This window comes from Ooceraea biroi, chromosome 8 (assembly GCF_003672135.1).
Source record: "Ooceraea biroi isolate clonal line C1 chromosome 8, Obir_v5.4, whole genome shotgun sequence".
NCBI lineage: Eukaryota > Metazoa > Arthropoda > Insecta > Hymenoptera > Formicidae > Ooceraea > Ooceraea biroi.
Window position 1 is genome coordinate 10,713,693 of NC_039513.1, and position 26,413 is coordinate 10,740,105.

The 26,413-nt window shown below is 36.5% G+C and overlaps 6 protein-coding genes across 18 annotated transcripts; 3 read left to right on the forward strand and 3 right to left on the reverse strand.

Moving 5' to 3' along the window:
• Positions 1-468: 468 nt before the first annotated feature.
• On the reverse strand, positions 469-2,468 carry LOC105275503 (pyridoxal kinase). Its single transcript, XM_026971677.1, has 7 exons — positions 2,336-2,468; positions 1,686-1,785; positions 1,463-1,606; positions 1,256-1,376; positions 967-1,109; positions 686-865; positions 469-601 (listed from the first exon to the last, which is right to left on the reverse strand). The coding sequence occupies exons 1-7, from the start codon at positions 2,426-2,428 to the stop codon at positions 492-494; spliced, it is 891 nt and encodes a 296-aa protein (XP_026827478.1). The 5' UTR covers positions 2,429-2,468; the 3' UTR covers positions 469-491.
• A 2-nt stretch (positions 2,469-2,470) lies between these two features.
• On the forward strand, positions 2,471-6,827 carry LOC105275502 (FAST kinase domain-containing protein 4). Of its 2 annotated transcripts, none has more exons than XM_011332392.3 (10): positions 2,471-2,602; positions 3,661-3,802; positions 3,946-4,350; positions 4,450-4,599; positions 4,674-4,928; positions 5,165-5,300; positions 5,487-5,570; positions 5,642-5,806; positions 6,103-6,181; positions 6,553-6,827. In XM_011332392.3, the coding sequence occupies exons 2-10, from the start codon at positions 3,671-3,673 to the stop codon at positions 6,761-6,763; spliced, it is 1,617 nt and encodes a 538-aa protein (XP_011330694.1). In that variant the 5' UTR covers positions 2,471-2,602; positions 3,661-3,670; the 3' UTR covers positions 6,764-6,827. The 2 variants fall into 2 exon arrangements, with proteins under 2 accessions (XP_011330694.1, XP_011330693.1); XM_011332391.3 differs by lacking the exon at positions 2,471-2,602 and adding an exon at positions 3,370-3,529.
• Positions 6,828-7,052: 225 nt separating this feature from the next.
• LOC105275501 (probable NADH dehydrogenase [ubiquinone] 1 alpha subcomplex subunit 12) lies at positions 7,053-8,143 on the reverse strand. The gene is made up of 3 exons (XM_011332390.3): positions 7,984-8,143; positions 7,635-7,717; positions 7,053-7,412 (listed from the first exon to the last, which is right to left on the reverse strand). Exons 1-3 carry the CDS (start codon positions 8,079-8,081, stop codon positions 7,174-7,176), a joined length of 420 nt encoding a protein of 139 aa, XP_011330692.1. The 5' UTR covers positions 8,082-8,143; the 3' UTR covers positions 7,053-7,173.
• An 88-nt stretch (positions 8,144-8,231) lies between these two features.
• Positions 8,232-12,522, forward strand: LOC105275499 (barrier-to-autointegration factor). 10 transcript variants are annotated; one of them, XM_011332377.2, is made up of 5 exons: positions 8,232-8,522; positions 8,755-8,977; positions 9,168-9,563; positions 9,674-9,870; positions 11,494-11,596. In XM_011332377.2, the coding sequence occupies exons 1-4, from the start codon at positions 8,374-8,376 to the stop codon at positions 9,851-9,853; spliced, it is 948 nt and encodes a 315-aa protein (XP_011330679.1). In that variant the 5' UTR covers positions 8,232-8,373; the 3' UTR covers positions 9,854-9,870; positions 11,494-11,596. The 10 variants fall into 10 exon arrangements, with proteins under 10 accessions (XP_011330679.1, XP_011330680.1, XP_011330684.1 ...); XM_011332378.2 differs by having other exon boundaries at positions 8,232-8,486; XM_011332380.3 differs by having other exon boundaries at positions 8,392-8,533.
• Positions 12,523-12,636: 114 nt separating this feature from the next.
• LOC105275500 (phosphatidylinositol 4-kinase alpha) lies at positions 12,637-23,579 on the forward strand. 2 transcript variants are annotated; one of them, XM_011332388.2, is made up of 22 exons: positions 12,637-13,016; positions 13,682-14,075; positions 14,494-15,002; positions 15,091-15,406; positions 16,155-16,409; positions 16,488-16,665; positions 16,753-16,963; positions 17,071-17,325; positions 17,405-17,757; positions 17,944-18,364; positions 18,442-18,549; positions 18,619-18,825; positions 18,993-19,269; positions 19,334-19,826; positions 19,908-20,046; positions 20,188-20,520; positions 20,590-20,877; positions 21,128-21,355; positions 21,462-21,808; positions 21,896-22,172; positions 22,281-22,684; positions 22,934-23,579. In XM_011332388.2, exons 1-22 carry the CDS (start codon positions 12,759-12,761, stop codon positions 23,157-23,159), a joined length of 6,477 nt encoding a protein of 2,158 aa, XP_011330690.1. In that variant the 5' UTR covers positions 12,637-12,758; the 3' UTR covers positions 23,160-23,579. The 2 variants fall into 2 exon arrangements, with proteins under 2 accessions (XP_011330690.1, XP_011330691.1); XM_011332389.2 differs by having other exon boundaries at positions 19,911-20,046; positions 22,934-23,159.
• Positions 23,580-23,746: 167 nt separating this feature from the next.
• On the reverse strand, positions 23,747-25,167 carry LOC105275498 (NADH dehydrogenase [ubiquinone] 1 alpha subcomplex subunit 7). 2 transcript variants are annotated; one of them, XM_011332375.3, is made up of 4 exons: positions 25,067-25,167; positions 24,724-24,812; positions 24,125-24,303; positions 23,747-23,928 (listed from the first exon to the last, which is right to left on the reverse strand). In XM_011332375.3, exons 2-4 carry the CDS (start codon positions 24,790-24,792, stop codon positions 23,871-23,873), a joined length of 306 nt encoding a protein of 101 aa, XP_011330677.1. In that variant the 5' UTR covers positions 24,793-24,812; positions 25,067-25,167; the 3' UTR covers positions 23,747-23,870. The 2 variants fall into 2 exon arrangements, with proteins under 2 accessions (XP_011330677.1, XP_026827481.1); XM_026971680.1 differs by lacking the exon at positions 25,067-25,167 and having other exon boundaries at positions 24,724-25,011.
• Positions 25,168-26,413: the final 1,246 nt, after the last annotated feature.

A 26,413-nucleotide genomic window follows, 5' to 3' on the forward strand; every position in this document is an offset into this window, starting at 1 on the left:
GCTATGACAAGTTGAAGAATTCGAAATTAAGGAAGTTGAGAATTTGAAACGTTAAATATTAAGATGTTAAATTTATATTTTTAGGTTTATTTAAAAACACAATATTTATGCATATATATTTATTAAAATCATTTGGCAACATAGCAAGTTGGTAATCACTAATCTGTATTATAATTCTTGCATATAGTATAAATAATTGTAAAAATAAGCTGAAATTTTGAGTTCTGGAAAATCTATTGCGCATTAATCTTTTTGCAACAATTCTTCCATTGTTGGAAGAAGTCCATTGCGTAATTATATTAGCACATCTTTTTTACAACATTATTATAAGTATGATTTCACAACAGCTCGCATTTGTATGCACTAAATATTTTACATTGCATACAATGTGTGTGTGTGTGTGTGTGTGTGTATGTACAATACTTTTCTTCATGATATATATTTTTCTCTGGTTAACATTAATTAAAATTTTTTCCACGGCTCTATATATATTACAGGGATTCTGCAAACAGACGAATCTCTGGATTTTCAATACTGTTCTTACTTTGTATGAGTCGCAACTCCATGTTTTTAGCTAGCTGCATTTCACTATCCGCATAGACTGTAAATAATCATTTGTATAACTATAATTTCAGGACATCCTTCACACATCGTTCAACATTCTTCACATAAGAGGGTCACTCACCTTTATAATGTTCATAAGTATTAAGCAGTACGCTGTATAAGGAATTTATTGTCTTTTCCATGATAGCTTTCATATCACTTTGCAAGTACAAATGAGCGAGAAATAACGCAGCGAACAGGTCCCCAGATCCCGTGAAAGTTGCTGGTATTTTTGGAATGTCTACCTTAATTAATATGTTATCTGGAAAAAGAACATTCACAGTATAAATTTATATGATTGTCTGGAAGATCAACGATATATATATATATATATATATATATATATATTGCAGGTGCATCAACCTTTTGCAGTGCTGACTAGTGCCGTTAACCTGTCATTAAAATCAGTTGAAGATACAGCTACAGTTTGTGGTCCAATTTGGTGCAGTTTTTTAATTGCATTTTGCAGTTCAGTCATGTTAGAGACCTTTTGGTCTGTCAATAATCTAAGAAAATCGATAATTATATAATATAAATAATCTTAAAGTGTATAAATTTAAAAAAACTTTGACTATACATAATTGCAATAATTAGCATAATGATAAAAAGAAAAGCAACAACATATCATGCAATATATTGGTATTATACCTACTCCAATTCATACTGATTTGGGGTTAATACATCTGCCAACGGTACTACCTCCTTCTTGTAGATCTCCTTCAATTCTTCTGGAACGTACATCTTCCCATTGTCGCCCATAACAGGATCACAAACTGATGATAGAAAACATAGAATAATTATTATCTATGAAATACTGATAAGAAAATTGCTAAACATTTGTATATTCAAAAAAATGTACCATATGTAAGGTTTAAATTTTTGCTTTTCAATGTTTTAACCAATACTGCCACTCTTTTCAGGAAGGAAGCAGAGCCGATATAACCAGTCAACAAATGTGTATAATCATCCAAGCCATTTTGTGCTAGACCATCTATCAGATCGTCTGAAATATTAGTTATTCTTCAGAAATATATTTAATTATTAAATTAATATTGTTACACTGTTTCTTTTGATCTTCTTACCTAGGTCTTTGTCATTTAGTATCTGACCTTTGAACACTTTATAACCAGTATGATTGGATAATTGTACAGAGTTGATTGCATCAACTTCAAAACCTAACAGCTGAAAAACAATATTTATCTTTTAATTTATTTATTCCATCTATACATGTGTGTGTGTAAAACTTATTCAATTAGTATCTAAACTCTTGAATTACATTTTATTAACAGTGGATTTATCAAGAACAACCAAATGTTAATAAAAAATGTTTAAACAAGGAAGAATCTGAAAGGATAAACTAAGAATAAACTAAATTGGCGAGGTACTTTTAAGTTCAGTCTGCAAAATAATATTTCTCAAATATGATCATATGCTTCCTTCAAACAAAGTTCTTCCTCCAAAATAAGTTTGCTTTAATCATGCTTTTTTTACCTAAAATTAAAAACTTGTATTTATATAACTAGAATATTATTCAATATTTTTTTCTTTTAGCACAGAAATTGAAATTTATTTATAAAACTTGATCGCTCCATCATTATTTGTTATCCTCGAAATCACGGAAATTAAATTCGACAGAAAGAATCGCCTTGCAATTTTTGAAAACTTTGTCAAAGAATTAATCAAAGAATAATCCAGACACTGTGCGGCCGACGAATTCCTTCGTACGATTCACCTGCAATGGAAAAGTAGCACTTTTGTTGCCGACGTATCCAGATACTACATGGCTCTGAACTGACAAAATGCGTGGTGTCTTCGTGGAACACATGGCGACCAGCTGATCGGATGACAAATTGGCCAGTACACTTCTTCGATATCTGGCCAGCTGCCCTAACGCTCGCGCTACGTATTACTACATCGCTGAAAGACGATGCTTACGCAATTCGTGTTATCAGCAGTGAAATGATCCGACAACAGCGAGCTCTGAGATTTGAGTGATTATGTAAGTCCATCTTTATCTAAAGTTTTATTATGTATAGTTTCTCTTTTTCTGCATACGTTTGTGTATATGTGCACGAAGGAAACGAAAACTTACAATTAAAAACAACTTCATACAAGCTGCGTTAAATTTTTTCATAGAATTTCCTGGTATATAATCAAGATTAATTTCTTAGTACATATCAAACAATATTCTTACATTACATTTTAGTATGTTTGATGCATTCGATAAACTTTAGGAGCTGTAGTTCACTTGACGTTCCAAATGCTTTAAAACACTTTCTTCTTTTTACGTGAAAGCAGAAAAAGGATAGAGTCTGTGTTCTGAAGGATTTGAAACATCAACTGAACTGCAATCCAGTTAGCACTTCGAATGCTACTCGTGCCCTTGCAGCTCCTGTGCACTGATACTTTTGATCAGCATTGAATTAAAAGAATAAAAAAACGTTATTTTACTTATCTCAATATAAATTTAATCTATCTATGTACTATTTTATGCGGTGTACAAATGATTATTTCATAAATATAATAATATTTGCCTAATTGACAGTGTCAATTTCGCTCTCTACTGTAGCATCAATTATACGAATGCTTGAAGTATATCATTGTATTAAATCAATTAGACTATACTTTCAAAATAAACATTTGATTAAAAATTGTTTTGCGATTTGCACGAGTTTTATCTTGGAATTCGTTCCATTTCTCGCGTCTTGTATTTTCTTTCAACTTGCCTCTCTTCTGTCTATATTAACATCGCCAATCATTTGCTCCAATCCCGTTCAATCCTTCTCAACCTTTTCATATCTAGGGTTAGGTATGTGGTGACCTAACCTAGAATATGCACACCTAATACACCGCCGATAATTTATAATAATTGTCAAGATTTCGTGATAACACTATTTTTCCTCCCACTCGTTTATAACATAAGCTCGTAAGTTACAAACACAACATGTGCCCTGGTTGTTTCCTTCATAAATATCGCGAAATTACCGGACGAAAAAAACTGACAGCATGATTATTCCACTGTTTCGATCAACATTTATGTAAATAATTATTTTGCAGATAAGTGACGATGCTACACTATACTGCGACGTTGTGTCTCGCGACAGCGAGACTCATGCCTCGCTCACCTTGGCGGTTTGCTGCTCTTCTAGCTAACAACTCCAGCACAGTAGCCACCAGCAATTCTGCTACATCTGTAAAGGTAAATCGCATCGCTCTGATCATCTTCTGATCTCTCTGATTATCTTCATTAATGAACATGATCTTCGATACATTGTCATCTTAGTTTACATTAACATTTCATAACAAAGCTGTTTTTAGTAAAAAGGATAATGTTTTTCATAGGAGGATGATAGTGCCAAACTGTCAGAGGTGCAAAGCAACATCCTACAGAAAGAAAATCAAAAGGAAACGAGAATTAATGAGACAAATTTTCATCCGTCAAAGAAGATATCGTTTAATGCGAACGACGTGTTCTCCAAACAATTTGAAGCCGCTAAGTCCATAAATGATTTGTTGGACTTGGCGACAATACCAGCTCTGTCCACAAATGACGCTTTAACGCTCATTTCACACATAACTAAACAGATAAATAGTGGGAAGGCAGAAATTGTTGATGTCGAAGCTGACGAAAGATTCATTCACCTCAGAAAGATAGTCAAGACTAATGACAACATTAAATTTGGCACAAAGAAATTGAGTAACGATCTTTCGCAGTATTCTAAATTGTCCACACCTGCAATGATTTCGGTAGGGTAGATTATGCTCCTATAACTTACACACACACACATACAAATGTAGCATATTGTCAGTGTATGATCACAATTTATATGGTTTTTCTCTGTGAAGGTGATGGCATCGTTAAGAGACCAAGGAAAGAGAAATACACCGTTGTTAAGGATGTTGTCGTACAACATCGTTAAGTACAACATGAAGTTAAATTTGAAACAATGCGCGTCTCTGTTGTACAGTATGGCTGTACTCAATTTTCCAGACAAGGTATAGATTAAACGTATAAAGTATGATAAAGTATGCGCAAAATAAATTCTTAATGCCAGTAAATGGTGCAACAGGTCCTGCTGGAGAAAATCATGAATGATTTGCTGATATGCATACCAAATACCGACATGTGTATCAATTCTGTTACGAGCAAATCCATATTAACGTCGTTGGGATTTTTGTTTTATAAAAATGTGGACGTACTCGATGCCTTCTGTGATGCAGTGTTTAATGAATCAGTTTATTATAAAACCCACGATTGTCTCTCGATATTGCAAACGTTCGCGGCCTTGCAATACAAGCCAAAAAAGATAAACTTGTTTCTCGAAGTATGTGAGAAAACATTATAAAAATGTATTTTTTCATTCTCCATCTTGTTAAAGATTCAGAGTTTCTTTTTTTTAGCTATATAAAGATCACAGATTGATAAGATGGAGAAAAATATTAAAGTGAAATAATGAATATTTCAAAGATTGACACATTTATTATTTCTTTTTAATAAAGAATTTCAAATTTCAAAACTTTCTGTGATGGTACATATTTACTAATTAATTTATGTGATTAGAAATTCATAGAGTATGCTAAGAAAGGAAAGACGGCTGACTGGTTGGACGTCGTTTGGTGCTTAGCGGTTCTGGATGTAGTGCAACCACAATATATTAAATCCGTACTCGAACCTACATTTGTAGATAAGTTATTCGGTTTGTATCTACTCTTGAGTAATGTACAATATATTCGTGTGCCCGACGAGATCAAGATCTAATGGGTGAAGAATTGTTTAATTCTTACAATGGCCCCACTCTTACAATAATTGTTGCATAACATATTTTTGATCCATTATTATTTCAGTGTATTAATGATTAATTTGTTATTTTAATTTTATACAGGCTTTTCAAAGATAAATGTATCGAAGATATTAAAATTGATGAATATCAACGCTGTTGCACAGTTCGTACTGAAAAATTATGAAGGTACGCGTTCAGAAATGCACGAGCTTCTAACTTGTAACTTGTTTTATGCATTATTTTATTTGAAATTTTAGGACCTATTTTAAACACAAATTCGAAAATGTTTACCAATCTATCTTTAATAAGGGCAAAAGAAAAACAAATGTACATAAGTACGTTATCAGATACATTAAGCAAAGTATTGCCATCTGAAGCATACTTCAAAACAGATATTGATACAAATATGGGATTTTTACTAGGTAAGCCTTTTAACACGGTTCTTTATTTTTCCACTTGATCGGGATAACGTCCACCATAACCCAGCTCACATTCTTTTTTATTTTTGATAAGATATATTTTTTATTCTTATGAAAATAAAATTAAAAAAAATATTACTGTCACATGTAACGCTTGGCTCTCACGATTTCCGTCACACATATTTAATGCATAACGAATTTTAACAATGCAGTCAATATAATTCGACATAAAAAAGGTATATTATGTCGATTTTGTTGAATGATTGATGAATAACAATATTATACTTCGCTATCTCTAGATGCAGAATATCGGATAGATACTGACCATAAACTTATAAAGGTAGAAAATTGGGACGAACAATCTGAGAATATAAAAAGGTATGTTATACAATCATACATTCATAAAAAAATAATGTTTTCTTAATACTAATTGCAATGCTTGCAAATATTTGAATAAAGTAGTATGATTTGTTTTTTATTAGTTGTACAAATTAATTCAGTGCTTTTTAAAAAATTGAGCTTTCATTTAATTTCTTTTATTCGTCAGCTGCCCAATAGATGGAGAAAAGTATTAGAAAATGATGGCGAATATTTCAAAGATTGATATTCTTATTATTTTTTTTATAATAAAGGCTCCAAAAAAAGCACCGAAGTAATTTGCACACCTAATATTTAATAGAGACTCGACAGAACATAATTTAATCTATTTCTAAATAACATAATATTAATAATTACGAATAACATTTCAGGATAGGAATAATGATTCACGATTACCATGATTATTGTCGAGGGCAAAACGATCTCAAGGGGTCGACATATTTATACACGCAATTATTAAAAGCTAAAGGATACCACCTCATAACAATTTCCTATAAAAATTTCAGTGCACAAGATAAGATCGAAAAACGGACATATTATTTAAGAGAATGCATGGGAAATGTATACAATATGAATATTTAGTGCAGTATTTGGCCTTAGTTCCATAAACTAAATAAAAATTAAAAAAAATATGTTAGCACACTAACCGTTTTTATTAATTCATGTTATATAGAATTGATGAATGAAATGTCTACGATTCCATATCGTATCCAAACGAATTCAAACTACAGAAAATAAATGCTTATTTATTGTTATTCTAAGTACATTCCTTTTGTAATTTAATACACGATTGACGATTATAAAAATGTTTGAAGCATTTGTCATGGTCTGAAACTAAAATACATTCTAGAATGCCAAGAATCGAGTCGTATAATTTTTGTATGTATTTATATAATCATTTTATTTACATATAATCACTTTATTTACATATTTTACTTCATTACTGTCACAAATTGCTTCACTATTTAATTCTCATTACTATTTTGAACTTATCACTGTGGCTGCCAGGGTTCAATCTTGGGTTTTGTGGTACTGTAGGGCATGTAAGCTTGATTGGTACCGCTCATATTTGGTTGATGATCCAACATCCATTTGTACTTTGGTCGAGTCGGATCCTTATGTGGCGGTAAATCTGTTTTGTAATGTAACCAACCAAACCATTCTGGTGGAACTTGTGAGCCATCGTAATTAAGTCCAACTTTATCGGCATACATCACCCATCTGTTACGACCTACAAAAAATGGAATAAATATGATTATTGCATATTGATTTTAGTACATATTTGTAGGAAAAATTTCTGAAAGTTATAATCATATGCATATATATGCTTCATGCAAAGTAAATAAAAATGTAAAGAAAAGATAAAAAAGTAACAACTGGATGGTTCTTATAAATATTGTTGTGGACTATTGCTCAGTAATCAAATGATGATTTGAAATGATCTTAAACTCACCTACAAAATACATGTTATTTTCGTAATATCGATTTCCATATTTATCTACTCCAACCAGAGTACCTGTCTTCAATTCGTCTGTCCTGTTAAATCAAAGTTGCAAAGTTGAAGAAAGAAATTATATTAATCGCCAAAAATTCAATTAATCATTAATCAACAATTAACGTAGCAAGGAATATCTTCTGTAGAACAGAAAATTGTTAAAGGCAAGGCTGTTAAAAGAGACAAGTCACAAGATGAAGAACTAAACACGGAAGAGATTACACAATATTAAAAGTAGTCACAATCTTATCGAGTGCCATCCACTGTATCGTTAATATAACGTAACGTTCAACTGTATCATAACAACCTGTATAATGTTTTTAAAGAATTAAGAATTCCTCCATTTTCGCGTATTATACGCACAAATGTGGCCAGCTTATCTAACCCTAAAAGTTTTGCCGCCATGTTTACTTCGGCGAGTGAAGTGTAAAGGTGCTATTACATGGGAGCGTCGAGTGTCAAAGCGTCAAGCCATGCGCATCAGGGTCCATAAACTCCGTTCACGATCACGATGTGCATGATCTATGCTTTAAACCATGATCTTTTGCGGATATCAGCTGATATTTTTAATTTAGTAGACATTTAGGTTATTTCTAATTCTATATAATAAAGTTTTCTTATTCCAGTTTTTAATTTTGTCTCACGATAATTAAGTATTCTACTTAAATTAAATTAGGTTTAATAAAAATATTTAATTATGAATAAATTATCATCAATCATTGAGCAAAGTGTGCGACTCCAGTTACGGCACATGAATACAATTGCAAAACCGATACAAACGCCGTCAGAGTACTGTTTGCAGCTAGTTAGGTATTTGTCTCTGCTACACGAAGACTGCAGAATTGTGTACGAACTTAGTACGCTATATCTCAATGATACCTCTTTAAATGTTTAAATTTGTCAGGATTTCTAACTCCTAGAAAGCGCACACTGTATTTAAATACAGTGAAATGCATCTTCTGTATGTTTTCCATGATTATAAAATATAACAATGTGAAAATAACTGCTTGAAGTTTATGAAACAAGTCTTGTGCAAGATCTATATCCCAAGTCATGCTTACGCGTATTATCTTTCTAGGAATAATGATTATGAGAATTTTCTCTGTACGCTGTTACTCCCAGGCATGATTAAATCGGCGGCACTTGCTATACGTGCGTTTAATGTCGAAGTAGCTCAAGTGGAGGATCAGGTGAGGGACAGACAGATAGGAGCCGTGAGATTACAGTTCTGGATGGAGACTCTGAACAATATTTACAGCGATCATCCACCAAGGACTCCCATAGCATTGGAGTTACATAGGGTAGATAACTAAATGTGTCGCAGTACGTCAACAGAGTAGTCAGGATTAATTAGAAATAAAATAAAAGAAATTGTTCAACCAGTTGTGGCCGGTTGGGTCGAACAATTTCTTTTCTTTTATTTTATATTTACGAAGATATAAAAGCTTTATTATTGTTAAATAAAAATTACAGGTCCTTTGTGTCTTGTAGATACTCAAGCGGCATAAGCTCTCCAAGCATTACTTCAAACGGTTGATCGACGCCCGCTTAAGTAAACTGAACAATTCAGTGTTCATAGACTTGGAATCGCTCGAGAAATATAGCGATTACACCACATCATCAATCTACTACCTGCTGCTAGAGGCACAAGGTATCGCTGACGTCAAGGCTGATCATGCCGTTAGCCACTTGGGCAAGGCACATGGTCTGGTCACCTTGATCCGTTCCGTACCATATAACGCACGAAAACGAGTCATGATCCTGCCGCAGGATGTTCTGCTGAAGAACGGCGTCTCCTCTGAATCCATCTTTCGAGCGCAGCCGAGCGCTGGATTGAGAGATGCGATATTCGACGTCGCCTCTTGCGCCAAGCAACATCTGGAAATGGTATCCGTCATTACTTACTCAATAGCAAATAGAAGTTTTTTTCACAATTCCCTACTTACTTTACACATTACGAAAAGATATGTTTAGATTGTACGATAACTTTGTTTTAGGCAACATCACTGAAAAAAACAGCGTCGAAAAATCTCAGCGTGACATTTCTACCGACAGTTTGCGTGGAGAATTACCTAGAGGATTTGAGGAAAGCAGATTTTGACGTTTTCCACCCGACATTACAGAAAAGAAAAGGCACCCTTCCGTTACAGTTACTCTGGAGGAAGATGTGGTCTTAGTGATAAAAATTCTCAAAGTATGTTTAATAGCATTTGATACTTCGTTCGGTACTTTTGCTCCGTTCAGTTGTTTAAAAGTTTTAACTCGTGCAGGAAACGATCTGATTTACGTTTATTAATTGCCTTTAATGTCACACAAATAATTGTATCTGCTTCTGCGCATTCCCTATCTTATTCATCGATTATTATATAAACTTAAAAAAAATTATTACATAAATTTGTAGAACTTTAAATGCATTTTCTGCATTCTGTTCACAGTTTCTATTTGCAAAAAAAAGTTTTAATTTTGAAAAGATAATTTTGAGTATATAAGTATTTTCCGTATTAATAAAGATGCGGTAAAATTGTCAGTAACTGATTTACAGAACGGATTTTGGTTTTCAAATTCGCGCGCTAGGAATCGATAGCAATGAATTGTGTGGACCGCGAAACCTGGTAGTTGGTTGCCAATCTACATAACAGACATACTCCATGTCTGTTTGATGAATGCATTTTGATCTAGTGCTGGCGTATGGGCGCTATTCGCCAACTGAGCCATACAACAAGAAGAAGAAGAATGCGTTTTGATTTGATTGAGTTTACGAACAGTTTACGAGTTTAATGAATCATTCGGTTGCATTTGATCAGATTGCCAGTTGTGTGTTACATTCATGTAAAAAGCTTAATACGCTAATTGGACGAGTTCTGAAGAGTTCTTGGAAAACTTATTAATATAACTAGAGACTTGAAGGTCTCGAGTTGTTGGTTCGTGGTATATTCTCAGCATAGTCGAGATCAGTTATTATTTTATTCCAGGTAATTATTTGTATTGGCTTTCTCAAATCTGCATTAGGTTCATTTGTGTTCGCGTTATTCGCGTATTTTTCATTTTGTATTGTCTGTTTCTGAGGCGAAATATTTTAATGAATATCTGCGGGTGACAAATTTGTTATTTTGAGGTTATGAAACCGTACACTAATATACAACAGTAATTAATTTTGTATATTATTTTTTTTTGTATATTATTTTTTATATTTGTAAATTAATTTTGTATATTAAAATAATCATCAATTAATTACTCAAATTAATAAGTTTATATTGCCAGGATAAATCAATGAAATCAAAGTATTCCTTTCTTTCGACGCAATAACTTTAAAAATGAAAACAAACATGTACTCACACACACACACACACACACACACACACATGATCCAAGAGATTAGTATGTTGAGAGAGTTTTCTGCTTATCATTTGCTTGCTGACCGCCATGGAGTACTGACGTGTTTTCCACTGTGGAGTGTTCTTGTCAAGATATTCTATCAATTATTGAATAGTTGTATCGATTGAGAGTTTGAGAGTCATTTCCAATCAGTAAGTTATTCATTTTTAAAAGAATTTTATAGCGTTTATTAGTTTTTTAAATGGTCTTTGTATTCACTGCATCGTGGTATTTATTATATTACAGAAAATGACTTGTTAAGTTCCATGTATGCACACTTGAAAAGGACCAGAAACTTGGTCAAAACGTCGTGTAATTGATAATAAATTGCCAGTTCAGTCGAAAAAAAGAAATACTTTGATTTCAATCGTCAATTAAAATAGTCATTTTATATTCAACAAAAGTAAATTAAGACAGAAACGTTTTATTTCTCTTTTTGCAGATCACAATGTCTACTACATCACAGAAGCATAGAAACTTTGTGGCAGAGCCGATGGGAGAGAAACCTGTGACCGAGCTTGCTGGCGTCGGGGAGGTATTAGGAAGAAGATTAGAGGCCGCAGGTTTTGATAAAGTAATATTTGTGTTATATTAATATACAATATACAATATTATAATTAATAATAAAATATTTAGAATAAAAAAAATTTTATTGCAAAGTATATTGTATTACTTATTTACTTACATAGATTCATATTTATAATATTTATTTATAAATATATATAAATCAGATAAGAGATCTACAATAATAATTATATAATTTCAATTTTTTTCTCTTAAAGATTAATAATATTTTAATTGTTTTTACCATACAGGCATATGTAGTATTAGGACAATATTTGGTGCTAAAGAAAAATAAGGAACTGTTTCAAGAATGGATGAAGGATGTGTGCTCAGCAAATGCGAAACAGTCGACAGATTGTTATCAGTGCCTCACGGACTGGTGCGAAGAATTTTTGTAAATTGTATTATTCATAAGGAATTCATTTGGAATGGTCTTTTAAGATCAAAGAGAATATTAGCTATAACGTTTTATAACATTTATAACATGTAAAATATATTTTAACATTACAATCTTACATTTTAAATATACTGTCTGTAATTTTTCAATGAACAAAATGTAAAGTTTATTTTACAGACTATGTGTGTGTATGTGTGCGTATTGCAATTTAGGATTTCTTTTGCAGCGTTATAAAGATGCTTCTCTTGCATTTGTGTCGCGTTTAATAATTAGGATCCTAATATTGATAAAAGATAATACTAAATCTTCATAAATTTAATAAGTCAGAAAAATAGAACTTTTAAGTGTAAACATTAACCAAAACACTTATTACACTTTAAACAGAGAGTACAAAAACTTCAGGAAAATGTGCAACCTTAGGTGCAAATTAAATTCGTACTTGACAAACACAGCAATGTAAACATAACATGTATGTAAGCAGAGAAATGAAATAAAATTAACTTTATGGTCTAATCAACTTGTAATTGAGAAGCATTGATACTACTCGCAGAAATGAAATTGAATCGAAAATATATCACATATTTGCACTAAACGGGCGTAATAATTTTATAATATAAAATTCTACGCTATGATACATATTCAGAGAGAGAGAGAGAAAGAAAGAAAAAGAAATAGAAAAGAAGAAGCGAGAGGAAAGTTCAGAGGGCGATACTAGTTCTGCCGTTCTTTCCGTCGTCTGCGCATGCATGTTCCGTTTCGCTACACCGTCACACTCCGAAAGTCCGAACTTCAAAGAGTCGTGCTTAGTTTGGCAGGTTTGGCTCGGTTCAGTTCAGTTCAGTTCAGTTGTGCTCAGTTGTGCTGCTCTAGATGTTGCTGGCTGTGTATACTGTGGTGGTGATCAGGCGGTGAAAATGATGGCGGATGAGAAGTTGTTTTTCTCAAACGCCGTCCAACAATTGGCGAGATGTCTGGCCGCTATTAAGCCCACGCCATGGGAGAAGGTAAATTAAATTCTTATCAGAGGACTTTCTATTCGGAGACTTGTGTCGCTGTAATTTTACGAGTAGTTATCACTTGGCGTTTCCGCTTCAATTTTACATATCGGGAATATAATCACGGGAAGCGTCAGCTGATATTCTGACATGTCACGTTATGACGTAATCGAAAGGATACCGCCTTGAACTCCTAGTATAATTATAGTTATCGCGAGATACACTGATTGATACTGTCCTGTAAAAATTTATAATAGCAGTCCGGAGTCCCTCGCACACACATAATAATTCTGAAGGAAATCTTTAAAAATATGACAGAATGTTTTTCTCTTTCTCTTGCAGCAGAAAAATATGCTTCAGAACTTATGCGATGTAACAAAGCTGCGTAACAAATGTAAATTTAACGTATTAAAAGAATACTGTAATAGAAATGAAATTATAATATTTTATCAGATCAATTTATCAGATCAATTTATCAGATCAATTATTTATAAAGTATTTATAAAGTAAACAATCACGATATTTAATAGATTACAATATTTTGCAAGATTGGTTTCTCTAAGGTTTTTAATCTAATCACTTGTTGCAACATAGATAGTTACAACATAGATGTATGATAGATTTATTTCATTTTTTATCAAGAATTAGAAAATTTGCTTTATGCTTGATTGCAGGTGGCAAAATTGTACAACTTATGCCCACAAGATTCTGCTCAGGGTGTATTTCGTCTGGATCAGAGAGGTCAAGATGCGACCATTGCATTGGGAATTTATTTTTTGGAATCCGGCTTGCAACACCAGGATCGAATCTTACCATATCTACTCAGGTTGCTGCGAGGTCTTCCAAAGGCAGTGTGGCGAGATGAAGTAAGATGTTCGCTTGCTGAGAGGGTTCCGGTTGCAGAACGCTTCAGTTTCTGCCTGAACACGCTGCTGAGTGATATCGCAGTCAGATGCGAGCCAGCACGGGAAGAGATTATCTCAACGCAGGTTGAGATACTTGCTGTCCTGACCAATCTGATACGTGGATGCAAAGATCAGAATAGCAATAGAGGCCTGCAAGCAAAGAGTGAGTATCAATACATATATTGGGATATAAATAACGCAATTGTTTTAATATTACAACTTACGGTAATTGAAAAATATACTAAATAATTTTATATTTATCAAATGCTATGAAATATTGATACAGTCTAAAAATTATCTTTTTAAAAGAATTATCTTTTAAAAATTGTTATATATCTTAAGACGCATATATCTTGTATTATATTGTATCCTTTTTATTTAACATATGAAGTGATTTTTATTTTGAAACAATCTAAGGCAGTATTGTAACGAATTTTTTCCAGAGATTTGATTTTACATATTTTATATTTTGCAAATAAAATTTCTACAAATAAAATTTCTCGGTCTCTACAATATAATTACATAAACATAAAAAGTTTTATTTAATATTATTACTTCTGACGATTTGTGCCCTATTTCAGTATCGCTATGTAAATGTCTGGTACCAGTGCTGATTGGACTGGCGCGATCGATGGGTCGCTTCACGTGCACAGATCCGCCGTTGCTTTGCCGCATTTTTCCACGACGGGAGACACCCTCGCCAGCCTTGAGTAGCACGGAAAGCCGCTCGATGCCCGACAGGAAGCAGCACAGCTTCACGAACTTCAGGCCAATTATCCCGCGTTCCCTGAGCGGTAACTTTAATTCATGCATCGACAGTACGTTGTCGAGTTACGACAGTCATGACTATCAGTTTGGCAAGAGACCATCACTACAGTCCTTCCTTTCGGTACCGTACGATCCGACGACGTATTTCTTCAGCCGCTACGGATCGAGCTTCAACCAGTTCCCGCAAATGCGTTGCAACGAAAGCCCCGAGAGAAGGGCTGGAATGCAATTTACCGTGGTGCATCTGCAGAGCGTGTTGGCTCTAGCCAAGAAGCTACTTACCAAAGATATTCTGACGTTTCTCGACGAAGAAGCACAGCACGTACGATGCACACACACTTTTAACGATTTATATATCCTATCATTAGCGTCTGAATGATATGTAATCCTGATTTTGTAATTGACTAAAGGTCTACAGTTCCGGCCAAGTGCAGATCTTCCCGTATCGTACATTCAGCGAGACAATGAATCTAGTGATGGTGGCTTTGTTACGTGAGCTGCTGCAGAATCAGCGCGATTTACCAGCACCGTTCACGAAAGACGTGCAGGAATTCGTGAAGGGTCTGTTTCTCTCAGGGCAGACGGAGTTGCAGTCGCGGCAACACGATGCCAGCGAGCGCGAGGACATCGACACGAACTACCGGACGGTGAATCGGTTCAAGGTGAACGTGATGGCCAACTCTGCATGCGTGGATCTTCTGGTTTGGGCAATCGGTGACGAGACAGGTGAGTGTATCTTCTTAATAACGACAGAGAAAAAAAGAGATCGCGAACGCGAGGCAAAGGCATCTACTAAAATTCGGGGCACTCGCACTCACTAAAGTGATAATCTGCATATCCGCAGAAGAATTTTGTAACTGTGCTCGTAACTCTAAATGCATGGACAAGTGTGAGAATCGCCAAGAATCAATCGTAATGTCGCGCTCATATTTTTTCACATTTTAAAGGTCTCACGTTATTTTTCCAGTACCCGGCGAATATGATTTGTCCGCGCTGTTTGCGGATATCAGTTCGATGCTGATCGGCGAGGGTATATTGATTTACCCGTGTGTACTTTCTCGTTATAACATGCTCGCTATTAATAACTACTAACAAACATGTATCTTGGTTTAACGGCACGATAATAATCTGCAGACTACATACACCCCTTTCCGCAGTGTTTGACTCTTGATTGGCATAGTAAAGAAATGCTTAATCTAAGATATTTGTGCCGTGAATCTTGTCCTTAGGGAATTTTTCGTTAAACTTTATCATCAAAGAATTTCTAAAATCTCTTCTACATTTCTAAATCTCTTCTATACTTCTAAATCTCTTCTAGATTTTCACATTGGAAAGCTCTTGTAAAATATTTTCGAATTTGTAGTCAAAGTAACCAATATTGATGATTTTGCATCATTCAATATATTGTATTAATAATCAATGTGTATTAAAATATCTATATATTTGTGTAAACAGTTTGCATCGTCGTTTGTAGGTGCGGATAGCTTGTGCGGGCGACTCGTAGAAAAGATCAATTCCAATCACGGACCGAAACTCGTGCTGGCACACATGCCGTTACTGATGGTTTGTCTCGAGGGATTGGGAAAATTGGCGCAGAAATTCCCCAACATAGCTAGCACATCGATATACCACTTGCAGGATTTTCTCATTGCACCGTCGCCGATTCTTTTAAAGCTGCATCGACAGTACGTCGAATGCTCTGCAAAGGAACATCAATTTAAAGTGCTCGGTAAACTACACTGCTTCGTTATACATTTTGATACAAAAAAAATTGTCTTGCATATAAAAATGCATCTCGTTCGGACAGTTCAAGGGAAGGAAATTACTGACACGAAGCAGACGACGTCATCAGCGCAGGTGGCATTTGAGAAACTTCGCGACGCAGCCATCGGCAATCTCTGCATCGCTTTGGAAGCCTCGCACTCGGTGAATCCGGATTGCGTGCCGGCGCTTGTGGCCAGTGTATCGCGCGGATTATACGACGGGTATATTTCAATGGAAAAAAAATACTTTGTCGACGTTTACAATCATTTCAGCGAGCGTGCGTAAAATAAATTGCTGTTCGCTTTCAGCGAAAGCGATGAGAAAATGAAAAACGAAGTTGTATCGAAGAACATCGTGATTATGTTGGGCCACGTCGCCGTGGCGCTGAAAGACACCCCGAAGACGATGCGTACAATTTTCCCGTTTTTCCAACAACTCTTTTGCCGCACTCCAAGCGATCTCGATTTTCTCATAGTGGATCAGTTGGGCTGCATGATTATCGCCAAATGCGAGCCAAAGGTCAGCAGTACTTTTGTAACATTACATTTTAAATAGAAAACAATAGCTTAGATTGAAGCTATCGTTATATCTTAGATAAAAGATTATTTTTGAATATCTTTTTTCAGATTTATGAAGGAATAATGCAAATGTTCTCCATGTCACTGGGATCGAGTACTGCAACGTACGCTGCGAACGACGATCGTAAACAGTACTGTCACGTCTCCAAAGCGGTGACGAACGCGTTAGCGAACATAGCGGCGAATCTGCAGGGTGAATCGGAATTGGATGATTTACTGCTGCATCTTCTGGAACTCTTCGTGCAGCTGGGGCTCGAAGGGAAACGTGCCAGCGATAAGATGCCAAACAGCATCGCTGCGACGGTAAGATCACGTAAATTTGTTAACAGAGTGCAAGAGATAATTGAAAAAAGAAACTTATATGATATTATATGATATGCAGAAAGCAGCTACAAGCGCCGGAAATTTAGGCGTGCTTATCCCCGTGATCGCGATATTGGTGCGGCGTCTACCACCGATCAGGCACCCTCAGAAGCGGCTTCTCAAACTGTTCAAGGACTTCTGGTTGTATTGCGTTATAATGGGCTTTGCCGCGGATCATCCTTCGAGAATATGGCCGCCCGAATGGTACGAAGGTGTCAAAGAGATCGCAGTGAAATCGCCCTACCTCATTTCCCAAACCAGCGCCCGTCTCGAGATGCGCGAGTTGCAGTATACGTCAGCAGTACGCAATGACAGTGTCTCGTTAAATGAGCTTCAGGAGCTTCGAAGTCAAGTGTTGAAGATAAGCACCCGGTACGATTTATATCGATGTTATATTTTCCATCTCTGATGTTTCTAATTAAACTTCTAGAGTTCTATCAATCGCCTGTAATTTTAACTTCACATTTATAAAATATAAAAACTAAATTAATAAAAAAACGAGATATTTTGAGATACTTTTGAAAATACGCCATATCACTTGTTGCGATTTTCTTTCAGCACGAACGACATATCGGCGTACGTTACTAAACTACAATTCGCGCAATGTACGTACCTGCTGTCCGTCTACTGGTCAGAGACATTGCGAGTGGCCAACAGTCCCGAGCCCAGTCTGCAGCCGATAATGGAGTACTTATGTGACACGGATCTGCAGAAGGACAAGAGCGGTATGTGGCAGTGCATATGCTGCGTTGCGGACTCTGTCTTCACGAAATTCAAGGACGTGATGCAGCGCAAGCCGAAGGACGAGCAGCGCGAGAAGGAACTTGAAAATCACGCGCAGTTTTTGCTGGTGCGCTTCAATCATGTACACAAGCAGATAAGGCGGGTGGCGGATAAATATCTTAGTGCTTTAGTCGACGCTTTCCCGCATCTGCTGTGGAACTGCAAAGTTCTTTGGAGTATGTTGGACATATTACAGGTACGCATCACCGTTTTGGCGTATCCTTTATACATACCTTGTTAGATGTATTCCTTACATGTGTGTGAACGTTACAGATTTTGTCATACTCGTTGCAACTTGATCCGAACGAAGAAACCCCCAGTTTAAGAATACCTGGTACACCATACAGCATTGAACTGATGAATACCATCGCAGCGAGGGAGGTATGAGTCGTCATTTTATACACACTCGAAGAAACATAGCACACACGGATAATAACGCCCAAATTGCAGATTATCGTGAAAGATTTTACCGCGAGATGCAAAGGCATAGTGCAGGAGGCTATGAAATGGGCGTCACAAGCAACCAGGTCTCACTTGCAGGAGTACATCAACCAGATACCGTTTGCCGGCATGCGGCATCACTCTGGCTTATCGCTGGCTATAGATTCGGTTCTTGAATTTGTAGACACCGCGATTCCCACAGTAGTACCTATAAACGTATGTAGCTACATTTGAATATATGATATATGGTTTACTTTATAAAATTAAAAAACGATTCTAAAATTTAATTTGACCTAAAAAAATATATATAATATAAAATGTTTATTTATAACATATGAATATTTATTATTAAGTATATACGAATGAAGCAACGTATTTTACAGACGAACTCATTGGACAAAAGGCCTCGTGGCCCGAAGGGCGCGAGTTCATGGTTGCTGTCAATGATGTCGACAAGATCATGGCATGCCGGCGAAGTAGCAGGCATGCTTGCACTCGCGCGCACCGAGTCGCCGACGGCGCAGATGACTCTGGAAGAGTGCAGAGACAAAGTTGTGGAAAGATTGATCGAGGCCGTTCGCCGCGCCTGCCAAGACCACGATGACACCGCCCATCGCGGAGCTCTTTGGCGTGCTACCGCTCTCTTAATATCCATGCCAGGTAAATTAAAACATTGAACGAATATTTTCATCTTAAACTAATCTCGCATAACTTACGTTTTCAGGGATACACAGGCGGTTGTTGCACACGGTCGCATGTTCGCAGATAGAGCTGTTCACGACCGCGGCTATGACTACAGCGGTCGAGTGCTGGCAATGGATTTTAACCGTGCGGCCGGATCTGAAGCTGCGATTCTTGCAAGAGATGTTGCTTGCATGGCAATACACCGTTGACAAGAGGATGGGCCTGTTTGCGCCGAACGAGGAAGATGTCAGTCCGTTTGCTGTCTACGAGGGCTGCAAGCTAGACACCAATCCGCCGCACATAAAACCGCACGATATCTGGGTGACGTTTATAGTCGAGCTTGTCGAGACGGCGAAATACTGTTGTCAAGAGACAGTCGATATGATCGCCATGCTGCTGCATCGCTCGTTACCCATGACTGTTGGTGCATCCGGCGAGGAACCCGGTATCAATCGACACGTCGCTGCGGTTGGCGTGCGTTTTAAGCTCCTCTCGTGCGGTCTGGTATTGCTGCAGGGTGACGTTTTGCCAAGGTAAAGCTCATTTCTTTGCCTAATGCGTAATGCGAAACAGCGTTTTATAAGATGAAGCATAACGGAATTCCATTTTTTTAGCAGGACATTGAGCAAAAACGTTTTGCGAGAACGTGTTTATTCCAATTGTCTAGATTATTTCTGCCGAGACCGCCAGTTGCCGACTCAAGAGATTGATCAGCTCAGCGAGGACATCATTACGCTAATACGCTTTTGGCAGGTAAAGAACGAGTATATTACTTTAGGATTAAGCAACAAACGTTAATCAAATTTCTAAAAGTTTTACGAATTTTTATTTTTTTTAACAAGATTGAACGTAATTTGCAATTTGTTCTCCAGCTATTTTATGTGCTTGTTACAGGTAATGCACAGTGATAAAAAGTACTTAATGATGACAGGAGCCGATAATGAGTTTGAGATAGTGACTTCTCAAACTTACACTAGCGCAATGATCGTGCCAAGCGAAACGATCAGTTCGTTAGCAGCTACGTTAGCTCCCACGGCAAACGATTTCTCAAGATCATCCACCAACGTATGGATGAATACCATGCCTATGTCGACCAGCAGTAATACATTAGGCAAACGCAGCAATCGCAGCAAGCGAGTTATAAATGCGAATATCCTCGTGAAAGATTATATCAAGAAGAGAAATTTGATCCTGGAATTGTTGGCGGTTGAGATCGAGATGTTGTTGGTGAGTTCTCGTAAATTCATTCAATGGAATTGGAGTTCAAAACGTTCAGCGTTCTGTTTCTCTGTTAAGGTCTGGCGTAATCCTGGAGGCAGACCAGAGCTCGCGCTGCAAGGGGAAGGAAGCATCGCGGACTGGCGTGCCAAAGGAATGAACGATCGTTGGCGAGAGTACACACGGCTTGCATGGGAAATCAGTCCCGTGTTAGCCATATTCTTGCCGGTGCGATTAAAGAATCACGAAGTTATTATTAAGGAGATTTGCGGCTTGGTGCGCCTTAAACCAGTGCCAGTCATGCATGTGTCAGAAGCATTGCAGTACCTCATTACGACAGACACGCTACTCAACGATGTACCTGAAGTAAGACTGCTATAACTTGTAATATTAATACAATATTAGATCAAGTATATAAATTATAATAATATTGGATTGTAGTTTTATAATATAAATGTATAATTAATAATCTTAGATTTTAATGAGATTACATTATATCTTTTACAATATTTTAATATACATTTAATGCGCTACGGTTATTAATTTTAAGCTACTCTAATTAAAAATTAGATTGTGACATCGTTTGTAACATTGTTTGTAACTGATCCTGTTTTAGTTAGTTTATATGTTAACGTGGGCAAGGGTGTCTCCCATTCAGGCATTGGCGTACTTCTCGCGGCAATTTCCGCATCATCCTATCTCGGCTCAGTACGCGGTACAGGTCTTGGACAGTTACCCTGCCGACGCTGTACTTTTCTATATACCTCAATTGGTGCAAGCCGTTCGCCATGACTCAATGGGCTATGTAATTGAATTTATCAAGAAGATCGCTAAACGATCGCAGGTAATAAGAATTAAGCAAAAGTAAAATAATTGATTAAATTTAATAAAATAATTAATTAAATTTGGTCAAATGAGGAAACACAATAGTTGTTTTAACTCAATTTTAGGTAGTGGCGCATCAGCTAATATGGAACATGCACACTAATATGTACATGGACGAGGATAAGCAGATAAGGGATCCTCTATTGTACGACGTCTTAGATTCGTTAACGAAGAATATTCTGAATGTACTGTCCGGCCCGGCAAAGCAATTCTACGAGAGGGAGTTTGACTTTTTCGATAAGATTACTAATATCTCGGGTGAAATCCGACCGTACCCAAAGGGACCAGAACGTAGAGCCGCGTGCTTGGATGCCCTTGGCAAAGTTAAAGTACAACCTGGCTGTTATCTGCCGTCAAATCCTGAGGCAATGGTTATCGATATAGATTATCAAAGTGGCACTCCTATGCAGAGGTAGATTTCTGAAAAAATTACTTAAATACAAATCCGGTATATATTAACAAAATAAATCTCACGTAAATCTTATGATTATGATTACAGCGCTGCCAAAGCACCATTCCTAGCACGTTTTAAAGTACAGAAATACGGCATCAACGAGCTCGAGAATATCGCGCTAGCGGTGTCGACTAACGAGAAAGTCGAGAACAAGAAGGAACAGGAAGACCAGGCATGGCAAGCTGCTATTTTCAAAGTCGGCGATGATGTCAGGCAGGATATGCTGGCCCTACAAGTGATCAGCCTCTTCAAGAACATATTCCAGAAGGTCGGGCTGAACCTCTTTCTGTTCCCCTATAGGGTGGTGGCCACGGCTCCTGGGGTGAGACATAATAAATTCTTCTAACAAAAGAATTTTTTGATAGACAATAATAGTCTTATTTAATTATCTATTTAATTATCTAATTATATATTATTGTTATATTATCAGTGTGGCGTGATAGAATGCGTGCCGTACGCGACCTCGCGAGATCAGCTCGGTCGTACAACAGACAGTGACATGTATCAATACTTCATCACTCAACACGGCGACGAGACAACTAAGGAATTCCAAAACGTCCGTCGCAACTTTGTCAAGTCGATGGCGGCGTACAGCGTGATCACCTTCCTGCTACAGATAAAGGATCGTCACAACGGTAACATCATGATAGATACTCAGGGTCACATTATACACATCGACTTCGGCTTCATGTTCGAGAGTTCACCTGGTGGTAACCTAGGCTTCGAGCCCGACATCAAGCTTACCGATGAGATGGTGCTCGTGATGGGCGGCATAGAGGCCGCACCATTCCGCTGGTTCATGGAGTTATGCGTTCAGGCTTTTCTCGCGGTCAGGTGAGCAATTTTAAATTTATCATGCATTCTGGATGCCGCTCAAATGAGAAAGAAGGAAGAGTTACAATAACTCTGTACATAATAACAAAATGAGATTATAAATATCTATTTTATTTAGTTGTATAGTGAACAGTATGTCTACAAATTTATAATTAGATAAAAAAATTATTTAATTACTTCCTTACTTAATATAATGTTAATTAATATAATGTAACTTAACTATAATGTTAATTATTTTTTGTCTTGCAGACCATACCAGGAGGCCATCATCTCTCTCGTTTCCCTCATGCTCGATACGGGATTGCCATGCTTCCGTGGGCAAACAATTAAGCTACTACGTAGTCGATTTGTGCCGACCGCAACCGATCGGGACGCGGCGAGCTTTATGATCGGCATAATACGCAATAGTTGCCTCAACATCCGCACGAAGACTTACGACATGATACAGTATTATCAGAATCAAATTCCGTATTAAACTGGATAATTAACTTCTCCTTCCTTTCTCATTCCATCCTTTTCTCTCTCCTTTTCTTTCTTCCTTCCCTTCCTTACAGTGTTAGTCGGTGACATTGCAAGTTCTTTACGAATGTTGTTATCAGATTAGATCAAGTACTTCGTATAATATTGTTAGATATTGCAAATGTGATACCCTTGATTGCAAAGTTGTACAAATGTATTGGTGTCAATATTATTTTCAGTCCCATATATATTTTACGAGAACGTTACATTCTGAATGTATATGTAATAATGTATTATATTTAACTATAAGATTACACACGCACGCACACGCACGTATACGTCTGTTTAGGCAGTTTATCTGTATTTAGTGTATTCTTGTTTATTATTAATTTATGCGCTGTTGATGGTTAAAAATTAAATTAAATTACTATGGCCACATCGAGAGTTATTTCAAAAGACCCTTAATCTTGTCATGTATTCCAATTCTATATACTCGTACATCTTTAATTCGTTATTTTCTTAACTAATAATTTTTTAACGCTTTTGTAATTTTATGTTATTATTATCATTAATTTTGAAGGACGCAATGTAAAAAAAAACTGATTGCACAATAAGTATATTACTTTATTTTCTATGTACAATAACTGCGTCAGCAAACCTATTATTAAACGTTATTATTACATCAATTGATTTGCGACATTAGATCCGATGCTACTTAGTTCTAGAATTAAGAGTCCCAGTTATATGCTTTTCCTGGCGTACAATATTCCTGAGAGGATTTACTTCTAAACATTTTAAAGAAAGTCATGTTATATATCACAGTAACGATATAAAAATTTACTTCAGAATAAAACAACTTTGTTCTTACACAAATGATTGATATAATTAAGAATGGTAAATATTTATTATTATTATAACAAATATAATAATATATATCGATTTTGGATTTTTGAAACAATTTTATTTACTAATTATACTTACTCTGTACCAATTTGTTTCGATCCGCTGATCAACATTGGTGGCTGAACTTCTCGTCTCCCATCACGAGTGTAATAATAAATTTGAGAAGTTTTGTCGTAAGGACCTCCCGGTACATGTGGTGGAGGTTGAGTACGCTTAGATTGTTCATTAGCAAATCTAGTAAATATCACAGCCTTCCTCTGCAATGTAAAGAAATTGTTCTTAGAAGTACGTAGCAACGTTGTCACTTATAATCCAGAATAAAATTGAAAGGAGAACTTAACAATGTAGTTCTTTACAAAATATATCGAAATAAGAATTTATACAAATACAGAATTCTGGATTTCAATAACTCTATTTTATATTAAAGCATGCAATATGTTGACAACGACGAGATATATAATTTAGAAATAAAATATTTTCCATACAAAGATACTTGTTATCCAATTTCTCTAAACTAGATCCAGCATTTTCTAATGCAGATAACTTACGTTCGTAATTGAACAATTACACTTATTTACCAGAGAGATATAATAATGTTTAGATTAATAAATTAATTAAGTGAATAAAAACTAAGCAGCATACAAAATTACATAACCAATAAAAAGGTTACCACTTACACCTCGACAAATAGCTTGAATAAGTTTTATTATTGGAGTTGCAGCTCGGTTTGCAGTGGAACCCGACATGTCTTCTTCAATAAATCGATCTAATTATTAATAAACAATTAAATTCTGCACGATATTTACTAAGAACTCTCTTATTACGACAAATCGCTCCAGAACACTTTCTTTCCTTCTGTTTATTTGAAAGAAGAAAAAGAATAGATAGTGTTCTGAAGCATTTGGAACATCAACTGGACCGTAGTTTCGATCGAGATGCTTGAATTTCGATGAAATCGATTCTTTTTGATGCTGCACACAAGTGCTATAATTAGACATAATATTATAAAAAAGTACTTACCTTTTTCTTTTACGTAACTACTTTCTTTTAGAATGATGCTCGCGTCGTACAAGCAACGGCATAAATGCCTTCCTTCGGTTATGAGTAACGGTCAGTAACGGCAGATGGCACAATATATATATATATATATATATATATATATATATATATATATTTAATATATGATATATGGAAAGTTATTCAAGAAATATATTTGAGACTGTTTCGATGTTATTAAATCTTTGGTGGCCCTGAAAAGGACCGATTTTTTCCGGTAAAGAGGTCGATAGTGAATAGTCCGTCAGTCAGTAATCAGTCCAGTATCCGTCACGATCGATAACTTGATTGAGTCGATTAGGAATCGAATCAATTAAATTTGCGAGGAAGTCGGGTTGAAAGTTTCACTTGAAACTGAAGTTCTTCCCAGACTTCACTCGCATGGGCGGCTAATGCTACTGTCGTCCTCTCCCTTCTTGGTTCCCATCGTTAAACCATTTGTGCCCAAACATTTTCGATCAAATTTAGATCTGGCGAACGAGCAGGCCATTGGATCAAATGAATCTCCGGATGATTCCGAAACCATGCTTGTGTTTCCCGTGATGAATGGACACTAGAATTATCCTGCACTAATCGAATAACTGGCATGTCCTCCTCTGCGGGGTAGATTTCACGTACTGACGGAAGAAATACTTCTTCCAGTATGCGAATGTACTGCGCAGAGTTCATGCGTGTGGGAATGTCCACCAGCTCTCCGATTATAGTGCCAGAAATCCAGCCCCACATTGCACAGGAAATCCTTCCACTTCTGTGGATAGGCACATGATTAGGATTCAACCGTTGATCACGTAATCGCCATACGTGAGATTGACGGTCGATACACGATACAAAGACCTTTTCATCGGTCCAGATCGTGGCCTCCCATTTCTCACGGCTTGTCGCCAAGCTGTCCAAAGCAAACGCGACACGTTGCTCCCGATGTTCAGGAGTCAACGGAATTTTGTGAGCTGGACGATAGTAGTGAAGTCCGGCTTCGTTTAGTCGTCGTCTTGCAGTCCTGTCCGATATGTCGACGTCCGCAGTCCGGATGGCTTCTGCAACTGTGCCAAAAGGCCGTTGTTGCATTGAAGCGACGAAATTTTCGTCTTCGTCCCGTGTCGTCCGTCGTGGTCGGCGATTATGCAATGCATGATCACTGCCTTCAGCATACCGCTGAATCCACGTGCGTACTGTCTTTGTGGAGCATGGAATATCAGCAGCAATATCTGCTACTGATCTTCCAGCTTGCCACTGTCCCACTATGCGACCTCTCACCTCGGGGCACAAATTTTTAAACATGACTTAACGCGCACCTGCAATAAGTCACAAGAT